Here is a 13777-nt window from a genome sequence, read left to right on the forward strand (position 1 = left end):
CCAAACCTTCACTGACAGATCAGAGCCTCCAGAAACAACCAGACAGTGGCCATGTTTACCTGCACAGTTTTTGGTTCAATTGGACTGAATTCATTCCGACTGATGAATCTGAATGTAGTGTTTACATGGACGCTAGAAAAAAGTGATCGGGCAGATGTGCGCATTTATATGTCACAAGCTTCAAATCGCAATAGTTTTTTTTTTTTACATGCACACACTGCACAAATATAGAGTTTCCCACAGTTTGCACATAATAACCACTCTCCTAAACTAATTCTTGTTTTTGTTTTAAACAGCAGAATTAATCTTGGCCTATTTCTGGATAAATATACACGTAAACCCTCTGCCGTGCTGCTTATATTTACCACACAGTAAAAATGCCCTCTCCGCACTCAAAACCAGTCGTCTGTGGATGAGAGTCTGAAACATGGAAACTGGGACATTGTCTTGCTCCACTTCACAGTTGCAGAGTGAAGGGGGAGATTTATAATGTCAGGAAACGCATTTATTCAACAGGAAGAATCGTTATACGTCATTACGCTATTTCTAAATCATTGCACATGCGCAGTTATTCCAGTTTCAGTTTTCAAATCCGATCAAGCATTTTACAATCTCAACTGTATTAGAAAAGGATTGAACCACCCCTTCCATTCAGACTGTGTGCAATCAGATCGATTAAGGAGTTTACATGAAGGCTTTGCAGTCTGATTACAAACGTGAGAAAACACCTGCTGTTATAAACCTAGCAGTCAGCATCATGGCCCTGCTCTTCAGTATCAGGAGGATCTGCGGTGTTCATGAGAAACACATGAACACACACAAGAACCCGTCCCCAGGTCCTGAACCATCAGCTATCCTTCTTTACCATTTGTCTCAGCACTGGCCTGTACTCTCCTCAAGTTCTGCTGGAAACCGCTCTGACACTCACTTCTCCTTATATTTAATAACAGCGTCCACAATCTTCTTCATCTTCTTGGTGAGCGACGGAGGGTTGGGCGAAAGCTTCTCGGATGGGGGACGACCTCGTTTCTTGTGTCTTTTACTGTCGTCGTCTCTCTCTCGTCCCCCACGAGCACCTGAAGTGGACGGGATGGCGTCCGGATCCCGATCACGCCTCCTCTTCCGAGTGGTTTTCTTGTGCCGCACCTCCTCCTCGATCTCCTCCAGGGTCCCGTCCTCGATCGCCTGAGAACAGAGGGATGGATCAGGATCCAGCAGAGGATGATGGGTGAGAGAATGAAGCGTCTCTGACCTTCAGCCACTGTTTCTCTGTGAGTGAATCGCTGTAATCCACCTCCTTCCTCTGACGCGAGCCGCGGCCAAACATCTTCTCCTCCTCTTCCTCACAGGTGAGTCTTTCCACCTCGGCGTCGTCTTTCATGATCCACGTGGGCAGCTCGTCCTCCTCCATCAGACGAGGCTTTCTCTTCGGATTGCGTGCTTCCTCGCGGCGGCGATCCAGATCCATGCGCTACACAGAAACAAAGAAACATTGGAAGCTCTTTTGGATTCATTCTGGATTTGATCAATGCTGACAAACATAAGTGAGAGAAAGTGAAAGGAGACCATGAACTGGTCAAACTCGTCTTCACTCCTCGCGATCATCTGATTTACGGTCTCATCGTCCGGCACCTCGTCCTCTTCCTGACGGAGAAACAGACGCAAGCAATCAGAAGAGCTTTAGAAGAACAGAACATGAAGGTTTTGATGCTTCACAGATTCCAGGATATTCCTGTAGACAAACTGATCTCGCTTATTATCATCAGATCATTATAAAACAGTTATTATATTTATGCCCAGAATCAGCCTCACAAACCTTGGTAAACATTTGCAACATTATCATTATGTAAACATTATGTAAACATTATCTTTATAGTTATTCATTTCATTATCACTTTTTCTTATGTTTGTAAGACAAATCTCTTCCAAAATTTGCTTGTAGCTCCTAGAATCACGTTTGTATGAATGTGCAAAATACTGTAGCACAGTTAATACTCTGAATAAGGTGTTTACATTGCCCAATATTCAGGATAATAGCATACTGTATTGGCCTCATTGGGACTAGATTAATCAGTTTACGGCAGTTTTCATGACGCATTCATTAATAAAACAGAAGCAAACTCCCTGTGGTCATGACTATCTGTTTTAAGGGGCAGGTTCTTTAAGGCTCGTCAGTAATCAGACACTGTTGTGATTAGCTAATATCACTGCATAGGAAACAGTATCAACACCTCACTACTGCATGTGACTGCATTTACAACATGATCAAAATAAAATGGTCATTTCCAGACAATGCATTATGAAATCATTTACTTGTGGCTTCATCTTTCAACAGATTATTCTTTGTGACTCTCCATGACACTGTGCCTTGATTAAAAATGCACTATCCACTTGTTCCTTATGCTGGGAGACTTCTGATATCTGTACAAATACATGAACTAGCTGTTTAAACCAAATGCATCAAAGTGAGCGTTCCTTCACAGCATTTGTTGTGATGACAGACTCGAGCGCTGGACTGTGACAGAAAGAGAAGCGCATTGGTTTACTGTGTCCAGTGCAGACAAGACATTGATTGCAGAGCAACCTCCAAAGGCCACAGCCCGAGCCCCAGCCCCAGTGGAAACATGGAATCAGGAGCCCTCCCTGGGGTTAACTGGGGGTCAGGAGCCCTTCCTGGGCTTAACTCGAGATCTGGAGCCCTCTCTGGGTTTAACGGGGAATCAGGAGCCCTCACTGGGGTTAACTGGAGGTCAGGAGCCCTTCCTGAGCTTAACTCGAGATCTGGAGCCCTCCCTGGAGCGAGCTCTGGGGCTGACAGGCTTGACTCCGGAGCAGCCAGCGAGAAGAGAAGGAGAGAGAAGATGAGGAGTAAATAAATCAAAAGGGTTTTATTAAAGGCACTCTGGGGACCACAGGACTAGAAAAATAAGGAGAAAAGAATGACGTTTAACAGCAAACGAAGGACTGAAAACAGAACACACTATAAATACACAGACACCAATGGGAAACACCTGGGAACAAATTAAAAAACACAGCTGGAAACAATTCCCACAAAAATGAAAGGAAAAGGAAAGAACATATAAGGGCAATGGATTCACAAATGGAGCAAAACACACACAAACCATGGACCATAGTTGGACAGAGAGTCAGATAACTCTCGGATTTGGACTCTTCCATTTTTCAGAAATATCTCATTTCTGTTCTGAAGATCAACAAAGGTCTTACTGGTTTGAAACAACATGAAGATGAAAACTGAAGGTGGGACTACTCGAATACCATTTTTTGAGCTTCGAAGCTTCGGTAGTAATCAACACCAAATATTCAAAGTTTCAGATGGAGGGGCTGAACATAATTTTTCTCTATAATAAAGGCAGGAATCTAGGTGTGTCTGTCTGTCTGTCTGTTTGAACTTTTATTATGTCGATAACTGTTCATCCAACAGACCCAAGGGAGTGCAGTGTCGCATTTTGGTGCAATATGGACATGCGACATGTTCAGAATTAATCAACTTTTAATAAACTACAGAAAAATGAACAAACAGATAAATCTTATTTTGCAATGTGAAAGTAAACACAATGATGTACTTCCTTATAATGTGTTAAACCTCCCTTTCACTAGCCGGTAGGTAAGGAGCATAAGGAGCAATGTAGTGGGACCACACAGAACACTATTAAACACTGTGATGGTAAATATTTATCACACCCACAGTGTATAACACAGCCAGAGGATGAAATGTGTTCTGCCATAACTTGAGGACATTTTTAATTATTCAATTTTGTCGCTTGGGAGTAGACGGGTCTTCAGTGCCAAATTATAAAAGCACGGAGGCATATTAGTAACGTTACCTGCAAAGCGGGGAAAGTCGCTCGAATGCTGGTACATCATTTATTTTGAATGCAATTAATAGTTTGACACCTCTATTCAGAATGTTTCCCATTTGTTCCATGAGTTTTGAAAAAGTGACAAATTGATGATTATTTAGCATTGCTAAACTGTATTATTTTCAGTTGGGGAAAAAATCCAAATAAACTGCGCCCTGACATTTTAATTGTGTGTTTGTGTGTGTGAATATATAAGGAGAAAGAAGTAATAATATATTGAAAATATTTGTGTAAAAACAGTGTAATTAATGGTCATATTGTATAATAACTGTCTTTCGTCTCATTTGTCAGATCTTTGTTTGAGGTCCAAAATCCATTTTGCTTCCTGTGTTCTGTCATGACAGAACGATCTGACCAACAGGGAAGCAGCGAGTAACCCCTCTTCATCATTGGAGGAATTTCTCAGCGCCAGCGCTCGAAGGATGGATTCCCAGGAAAGGAATCTCAATGACACAGGTCGCACTGTTCAGGCATTGGTAGCGCAGGTGTCCGAGCTCACCCAGCAGTTACAACTCCTGCGAGCTCCCACTGCGCCGCTCACGCTGCCAGACACCACCAGAAAGCCCCTCCCAGCTGGAACCAGGCTTTCCTGTTCTGGAACTATACTCTGGTGAGCCAAATTACTGTAGACCTTTTCCAACACGAAGCTCGATGCACTTTTCTCTTCAACCCAGGACATTCAATAACGAATGAGCCAAAATTGCATTTGTTTTGACGTTGCTGATTGGGAGAGCGGCATTATGGGGGACGACCATCTGGGAGAACCAAGACCCATGCTGCGCCTCGTTCCAGACGCTCGCCGCTGAGATGAAACAAGTGTTTGAGTGGGCCATCCCCGGGAGGGAGGCAGCCAGAATGCTTGCAGACCTGCGTCAAGGAGAGAGATCGGAGTTGGATTTCACCATCGAGTTCCGTATCTTAGTGGCGGAGTGTAAATGGAACATGGAGGCGCAGTGGGACATGTTGCTGCATGGGCTGGAACGCGTCCAGAGAGAGATCTACGATGGACTTATTGAGCTGGCACTAAGATTACTTGCTCGACTGTCCTAAGTAGAGCGACGAAACCTACCCATTCGTACTCCGAGAGATCCAACTGGTACCCAAGTCAGCGGCTGGGACGCAGCCAGCCCCATCTACGATCACGAGCCAAGCCAGGTAGGGCGAGCTCGGGTTTACCATGATTAGAAGGAGAGGTGGAGATCCCAGGGCCTTTGCCTTTACTGCGGGGGAGTCAGTCATCAAGCCTACATCTGTCCGGTAAAAGGCCAAGCCTGATAGTAAGTATGGGAGTACTATCTCGTGGGATCTCCACCGAGAGGACCTCAACATCATCTAAGCTCCTCCCGGTAAGACTGAGATGGTCAGCACACAACAATGACTGTCGAGCACTTCTGGACTCCAGGGCTGAAGGTAATTTCATGGACCTTGCACTTGCACACAAACTTCAGATTCCTCTCAAACCATTCACTCACAGGATCGCTGTTCACGCCCTCAATGGCCAAAAACGTCCTGTTATCTCATTCACCACTGGAGACCTGAAGGAAGTGTTCAGTAAGTCTCGTGCTGCTTCTCTTCCTCTTCATCGTCCCTATGACTGTGCCATAGATTTACTGTAAGTCTCCGCCTAAAGAAAAATTATATTCACTTTCTGTTCCGGAAAGGGAGGCTATGGAGAAATATATTTCTTATTCTCTAGCTTCGGGGTTCATCCGCCCTTCCTCTTCTCCAGCAGGGGCGGGGTTCTTTTTTGTGGGGAATAAAGAGGGGTCTCTGCCACCTTGTATTGATTACCGGGGACTGAACAGCATCACAGTAAAGAATAGTTATCCTTTGCTGTTGATGTCTTCAGCCTTCGAGAGGTTGCAGGGAGCGTCGATCTTCACAAAATTGGACTTACGTAATGCTTATCATTTGGTCCGTATTATGGAAGGGGGATGAATGGAAGGCCGCTTTTAACACCATACTTGGTCATGCCCTTCGGTTTCTTAAACTCCCCAGTGGTCTTCCAGGCATTGGTCAACGACGTGCTGCAAGATATGGTCGATCAGTTCATACATGTCTACCTGGATGACGTATTGATTTTTTCCTCTTCTCTCCAGGAACACGTGCAGAACATCCGACGAGTGCTTCAGAGGTTGCTAGAGAATGGGTTTTTGTCAAGGCGGAGAATGGGTTTTTGTCAGCACTTTTCATGCACAGTCTTTTCCTTTTCTGGGGTACATCATGTACACTGAGGGAATGTGTATGGATCCTGAGAAGGTTAAGGCTGTGGTAGATAGGCCAAGTCCAGATTCCTGTCAGGCCCTACAGAGGTTTCTGGGGTTTGCCAACTTCTACGGCGTTTTATTCACAACTTCAGCCTTCAGGTTCTTGACCTCCCCCAGAACCACGTATTGGAAAAAAAGTTGTAGGCAGTCAAGATGGCATTGGAGGAATGGTGCCACTAGTTAGAAGGATCAGGGGTACCTTTTATAGTATGGACCAACCATAAGTATCTAGAATACATTAAAACTGCCAAAAGGTTGAACTCCAGACAGGCTCGGTGGGCACTTTTTTTTCCGGTCATTTTGATTTTACTCTTTCGTACTATCCGGGTTACAAAAACATCAAACCTGATTCTTTGCTGTGCATTGTTAACCATTCCGAATACCCGAGTGTATTTTACCCGAGACATTAGTGGTCTACATACATGGGAGGTCGAATTGAAGGTCAAGGGTGCCCAGCGAAACATTTATTTTTGCCAGAGGGATTACGGTCCAACGTTATTCAGTGGGGGCATTGTTCCAATGTGGCTTGTCATCCAGGAGTTAACCATACAAAGTTTTTGGTCAAGCAATGATTCTGCAGGTTTGTTTTGGATTGCTTGGTTTGCACCACTGGTAAGACTTCCAATCGCCCCCCAGATGGGTTACTTCAACTGCTGCCGGTCCCTTTGAGACCCTGGTCCCATACCGCGCTAGATTTTATTACCGTTTATTATTGCTTCCTTTGTTCTGTCATGACAAGATTCTTCTAAATATCTTCCTTTGTGTTCAGCAGCAAAAAGAAATCAACACAGGTTTGGAACAACTAAAGAGTAAGTAAATGACAGAATTTTTATTTTAGCTATCCCTCTATGCACTTTTTGTAACAGTTTTCTACTGATATCAAGAACTTCAGCTTAGCACTAAATATTATTCATTCCCAGTAGGAGTGTCATCGATGAAAAAATAGTTTAAACAATGTCTTTTTTTAGAGCACGTAACTTAACAAGAAGCTGTAACTTACCTGTCTGTGGATAAAGAGGGGTGTACAAATCATTGGGTGCCCCACATCCACATTCAGCTCTGGTGCGTGGATTATGGTCAAAACAAATGTCTTACAGGACAGTTTCAATTTGCATATCTGCATGTCTTGTCCTCACTCAATTTAAAGTGCTCCCACACAGCTAAGGTCTTCTGCATTTTTGCCTTCTCTTCCAGATGAACTGAATCATGACGTTCACTCATGGGCGATTCATAAGGTGTTTTTGCACTAACGGGCCAAAATTGTTCTCTTTGCTTAACCGTTCCAATATGGTTTCATTTTCCACTGTGATGCTTATAATGGAGCTCTTTTGAATGCAATATAAATGCGTCAGTCGTTGCCTTGGTTATATAATAACAGCGATATGGATGATGATCAGATATTTCTGTTTGTGGGATTCCTTTTTTATCTGATATTTACATTTACATTCCCAACTCTTGACGTGTAGAAAAAATTAAACAGAAGTCGACAATGGGCATAATATCAATAAGCACAAATGTTTCCTCCACAGAACAAATTGTCTCTTTTTTTTCACCTTTTTCTTAAACGCGGAAGTAAGCCTACGGATGAGCTTCCAGTTCAGCTGGCCACTATAGGTGAATAACGAGGATAATAACGTGCAGTAAACGGTAAACGGTTTGCACTACAAACCAGTGTGCTCTTAATTAAGATAATACATTAAAATAATATGATAAGACACAGAAACTTTCAATATCAAGTAACAAAACAAACTGTTTGTTTTTTTTTCAGCAAAAAATTGCTGGATGGAATGAAGGCAGATTAGACTGGAAGCAAGGCCCATAGCATCTACAAATAGCCGCGCCCATTTTTACGACAAGGTGGATATTGAACATAGCGAAGCTGTTTACTTGTCTGATTGATAAAATTGCACACTTCCGTGTAGCCAGGAAGTGTGCAATTTTATCAATCAGACAAGTAAACAGCTAAAGTTTATTAATCGTGCCGCGCCGTACCAGGATCACACGTAAATACAACTGTAACTTTACCTTACAGTCCTTAGAACCATTTGGCCAGATAGTAAAAATCAGATATATATTAGCACGAATGAAGACCGTTTTGCGGGGGATGCCAGGTGTTCAAAAAAATAATAAAAAATAAATGGAATTAAAAAAAAATATATATATATATATAATTTGAAGCTCAGAATTGAAAATGTAATGCCAACCCATCAAACGAATATTCAAATAACTGAATATTCTGATCCAGCCCTAATTAAAGGACATTTTAAGTTGCAGGATATATTAAACATACAAAGACCTCTTCTGTGTCAGAAGATCAAAGAAAATATGGTTTCTCGGGTCATGACCCCTTTAATATTGTAATAGTCTAGTTGATGTAAACAAGGTTGATGTGGAGTGAATGAAACTCCTGACCTCGTCCTGCTCCTCGTGCTCCAGAATGGCCTGCAGAAACGCTCGGCGCTCGTGACTGGACGACTTCTGGTCGAACATGCCGGCCTGGATCACCTTCTGGTCCACGTTCAGCTTGTATTTAGCAGCAGCCAGGATCTTCTCCTCGACGCTGTTGACGGTACAGAGCCGCAGAACCCTCACCTCGTTCTGCTGACCGATGCGGTGCGCTCGATCCTGCGCCTGGAGGTCCTGCAGACCGAGAGCATCAGAACCACGCAGGACAAACATCGACCAGCTGATGATGATGATGATGATGATGATGGGCACCTGATGAGGGTTCCAGTCGCTGTCAAATATGATGACGGTGTCTGCGCTCTGCAGGTTCAGGCCCAGTCCTCCGGCTCTGGTGCTCAGCAGGAATATAAAGTACTGAGAGGCCGGATCATTGAAGGTCTTCAGCAACATCCCACGATCCTCTGCTTTAGTCGTGCCTAAAACACACAAACACATACTAAGGCAAATATCCTTTCTATCACTAGTCTTCTCTGAGTTCTGAAGAAAATGTAAGTGCTATCAGTCATGATAATGGAGTCGGCCCAACCGCTTCCCATGTCTTTGATATATTCCTGAGTAGTGTGGGAAGTTACTAGTGTTACTAATATTAAGATTTCATTAATCATATTACAGTTACCATTCATAAAACAGCTCATTACTCACTAACTGTTTATACATAAACCCTGATTTAAAATCAAATAATCCAATAATTCCTAGATTTATATTCATAATTTTCATGACTAATGAACGCATGAAGTCACCAGAGCAGCAGGCAAACTGGAATGTGGAAAAGCTTGCATTTAGTGGATGGAAATATTGCCATGACATTGATTTTGTGATGAAAAAAGATGACCTGGCATTACTTTACTCTGGCGTTACACGTCTTCCCTCTGATACCCATATAAATTGTTTAAAATCTTTTTAGAAAACGAAACTATTTCTTATGAATTTATGTGATTTCCTTTGATAAAATACATTAATATAGCTTAAATTAGCTTCAAGCTACACATGACATTTAATGAGATTCATTCAACACTTGTATTTAAACGTCACTATCGATAACCACTTAGTGTTTTTCATCACTTCTGAGTTCTGAATGTGATCCAATGTGGATTTCGGTCAAATGATGAGGCAGAAATATATTGCTAGTAAAATTTTATAGGGTACGCAAAAAGTAAATAATTAGTAGTGTAACTAATTCTACTTAAGCTCATGTCTCCTCATATTCTGGTGTCAGGACACGTTTGGAGCCCTAATCACTATATTATGTTTCGGATGGAGCACGTTCAAATAGTCAACTTAATTAGTATGATAGTGTGTGTGTTTGTATTAGTGGTGGGCCGTTATCGGCATTAACGTGCTGCGTTAATGTGAGACTCTTATTGGGCGCTAAAAAAAATATAGACATTAATCTATTCTCAAAGTTGGGTTGGGAGCTGGGTCTATACTAAGCAAGCTATGATAACTTTCACCTTGATATTTTATATAACCGACTGATTGAGGTCAGCCTAAAAAGATGCTCAGGACAGTTGACGGGCCACTGCTGCGCATCGTCACGAAAGCTTATATTTTTCACGTGTTGTTAAGCCTTACCGCTTGTCAATTTAAACATTAAGACATCCAAACACAAGATGCAGAAAAGCTGAACAGAGCTGGTTACTCGCGTGCTGTGTTCGGTGCGCACGAGAGAGAGAGAGAGAGAGAGAGAGAGAGAGAGAGAGAGAGAGAGAGAGAGAGAGAGAGACGCGTATCACGGACAGCGACACTGAACCGAGCTCTCTTCTGCGAAGTTCTCCTGGAAGTCCCTCCTGCACCTGAACGAACAAATACACATCGCAGTTTAAACAAACAAAAAGATGTGAAAGAGCCCAATTCAGTACCGAGGTGTTCTGGTGTTCAGGCTCACGCAGAGAAAGGTGTCTCAAAACACTTGAACATCGAATTTGCTTATTTTTGCTCTTGTGCCGCGGATACATACGAAATATGTCAAAATATCCACCTTGGAAATTATGCTGGAAAAAACTGTCAGTTATTTCTGAAGTGAAAGTAAACAGTTGAGGAAAAAAATGGGATGTGTATTATATTGGATGCGTTCATCGTCTCTTAAAGTGACCGCGCCTAATTTAGCTACTGGCTGCTGTAATGTTAATTACGAGACAGCATTCAAAATATGCTTTCTATTTGCTCACTCTGATTATATGTAAGTGCAAACTGGTGAATACCAGATGAAAACAGTGTGTGATACACATGCTCTGAAGAATCATTCAGACGCTGCAGAATGAGGTTTGTCCAGATCATCATGAGCAATAATAATCATAATCTTCGTATACTTCACAAACTATAAACAAAGAGAAACACAAACTCACCGTCCAGACGCAGGTATTTAAAGCTGCGGTAAGCGAAATAATCCTCCATTATGGTCATCAGAGACGTCATTTGGCAAAAGAGCAGCACTTTGTGATTTGACGCTCGTAATTTTGGCAAAATACGATCCAGCACCTCAAACTTCCCCGAGGCGCGGTATAAATCAGGCCTGCAGGTCAGACATGAAGCAAAGGTTTATGTCTAATGTGTTTCACAGATAATTCTACAGCATTTCTAATGCTCACCCCTGAACGATTCCTCCTGAGAAACCCAGATGCTCAGAAAACGACTCCTGAAAAGCAGAAGGTGTCAGATTCAGCGACACAAGAAACGAAGGACGTTCAGCAGATGATAAACACCACGACAGAAACACTAACACACCTCGATCTGCTGGAACATGTACGGATGATTGCAGATCTTCCTCAGCTGCATGATGGTGTTCATCAGAGTCTTAGTGCCACCTTTACCCTGAAACACGTTCATAAATGCACACCTTTACCCCGAGACATCCAACAGCACACGACTGTGATCACATGAACTCCAGAGAGCTCCTCTCCCTCACCTTCTTGTCCTTCTCGGAGCCGTCGGTCAGCAGCACTCCTTTGGCCTGCATGTGTCTGTACAGGACCCTCTGCAGCGCAGACATGTCACACTTGATCACGTACTCCACCTGCACACAGTGAGAAAAGAGCACAATGCTTCATCTGTCCGGGACGATGACAGACCGACTGCAGTCAGAATCACCTTCTCAGGCAGCTGCGCCTCCACTTCCTTCTTCAGCCGGCGTAACAGGAAGGGGCGGAGCACCTTGTGCAGACGACGGATGATCAGGATGGTCTCCTCCTCATTCAGATCCACCTGAGAGACACATCAGTCACGTCTACTACTGCTCTTAATTTCCCACCATGTCTTGACAAGCAGAATCAAACATTAAAGGCTCCAGATGGAATCCCACACTAGTTAGTTTGTTTTATCACAGCGATGTGAACATAGTGGTAGATTTAAATGAATTTCACTACTTCACGTTTCGTAAAGTTTTGTAAAGTGCAGCACCACAGTCATGGGTTTGATAGACAGGAAAAGTATGAATTGGTCAAAATGTATGATCTGACTTAATGCAATTCAAGTTATTTTGAATAAAATTGTCTGCGAAAAATGTGTGAATGTAAATGAAATGTCAGGTTGACAACATCCTCTAGTCCAGGATGATCCAGAACTCATTTTCCTTAATCTGCACTGGCTACCAGCAGCTGCTCACATAAAACTCAAGGCATTGATGTTTGCCTGCAAAACCACCACTGGCTCTGCACCCCTTTACCTAAATGTATTACTTCAGACTTATGTGCCTCTAGAAGTTTGTGTGCTGCAAGTGAATGTCCCTTTATTGATCATCTCAAAGAGGCACAAAATCACTTTCACAGACTCTTTCGTGAACTGCTCCGTCCTTAGCCATATTCAAGAAGCGATTAAAAACACATCTGATCTATCTTTATTTGACCCTCTAACTCTAGCACTTTCCATTCTATTTCTATTCTTGAAAATGACTAAATGTAATAACATTTTAATAATGGCTCTAATTATACGCGAAACATGGTGTCCACACTAAAAATTATACTTTTTTTCCATCTAATGAATGACAAAAACATTAACAACCAATCAGAATCCACTCGACTCTAAAGAGCTCAAGCATTTAAAGCGCTCTTAATAAACATAGCATTATTGACCACCAGTGAGGACGATAACTGATAAAATAGTTATCATTAGGGTTATTGTTCTAAGTGTGGAGAGGCCTTTAAGGTCAATCCCTAAGTGAAGACTTTTCTGTTCTTAAAGGGGCCATATGACAGGATTTTAAGTTTTCCTTTGTCTTTGAACTGTTTGCATAGATAAGATCTTAAACATTTCAAAGATTAAAGTCTCAAACCCAAAGAGATATTCTTTCTAAAAGTTAAGACTCATCCACGTCCTCCTAAAACGGCTCGTTTAAACGCGCCTCCGCAAATCTACATCACTGTGTGTTAAGATTTGCATAACGCCACATTAAAATAACATAAAAAATAACATATTAAAATTATTAAAATAACATTTGCAAATGTTCACGCTAAGAAAGAAGGTGTAACTTGTATTCTCGCTGTTGTACTGTTGTCATGGAGACACTGTGTGTTTCCAAATATGGTAAGGGGCGTAACATTTCTTTTACACATTTGAGGCATTCGGCCAATAACAACGCACTGGATACCTGGCCAATCAGAGCACACCTCGCTTTTCAGACTGATGAGCTTTGTAAAACTCGATGCGTTTCAGAAAGGCAGGGCATAGTAGAGAAACAATAATTTACAGTTTGTGGAAAATAATGTGTTTTTTTTAACCTTAAAGCGCTTAAACACATAAATACACAAAATAATTTTAGTTTTAGCAACGTCATATGATCCTAGTAATAAATTATCAAGTTGCAGCCAATAAAATGTCTGCATTTGAGCACATTTCTCCAAGATCTATCGGTCTGTCTGTGTAAGAACGGCTCTGTGTCAGAGATGTTTTCACATGTTCTCAGCACTAGTTAAACAGACGGACCTTCTCTCCGGTCATGGCGAAGGGTGCGTTGAACCACTGCTCAAACGTGCTGCAGCTCTTGAAGATGGTGGGCAGCAGGAAGTTGAGCAGCGCCCAGAGCTCGGGCAGCTTGTTCTGCAGCGGTGTCCCGGTCAGCAGCACGCGCCGCGGCGCCAGGTAATGTGTGTTCAGCACCTGCGTCAGCTTACAGTGATGGTTCTTCATGCGATGGCCTTCGTCCACGATCATGTACTTCCAGCGAATCTG

General features: G+C 42.6%; 1 protein-coding gene across 2 annotated transcripts in view; it reads right to left on the minus strand.

The window, feature by feature from the left end:
- The window catches only part of LOC113090186 (transcription activator BRG1-like), a 36600-nt gene that overhangs the window by 4409 nt on the left and 18414 nt on the right, over window positions 1-13777 (minus strand). For both annotated transcript variants that reach the window (XM_026256189.1, XM_026256184.1), the window contains 11 exons: window positions 13532-13774; window positions 11702-11815; window positions 11520-11627; window positions 11339-11425; window positions 11203-11249; window positions 10960-11126; window positions 8867-9030; window positions 8561-8788; window positions 1567-1644; window positions 1253-1471; window positions 929-1185 (listed from right to left, as the gene is read on the minus strand). In XM_026256189.1, coding sequence (XP_026111974.1) covers window positions 929-1185; window positions 1253-1471; window positions 1567-1644; window positions 8561-8788; window positions 8867-9030; window positions 10960-11126; window positions 11203-11249; window positions 11339-11425; window positions 11520-11627; window positions 11702-11815; window positions 13532-13774 — 1712 coding nt within the window. The remainder of the gene's footprint in view (window positions 1-928; window positions 1186-1252; window positions 1472-1566; window positions 1645-8560; window positions 8789-8866; window positions 9031-10959; window positions 11127-11202; window positions 11250-11338; window positions 11426-11519; window positions 11628-11701; window positions 11816-13531; window positions 13775-13777) is intronic.

Source organism: Carassius auratus, chromosome 6 (assembly GCF_003368295.1).
Source record: "Carassius auratus strain Wakin chromosome 6, ASM336829v1, whole genome shotgun sequence".
NCBI lineage: Eukaryota > Metazoa > Chordata > Actinopteri > Cypriniformes > Cyprinidae > Carassius > Carassius auratus.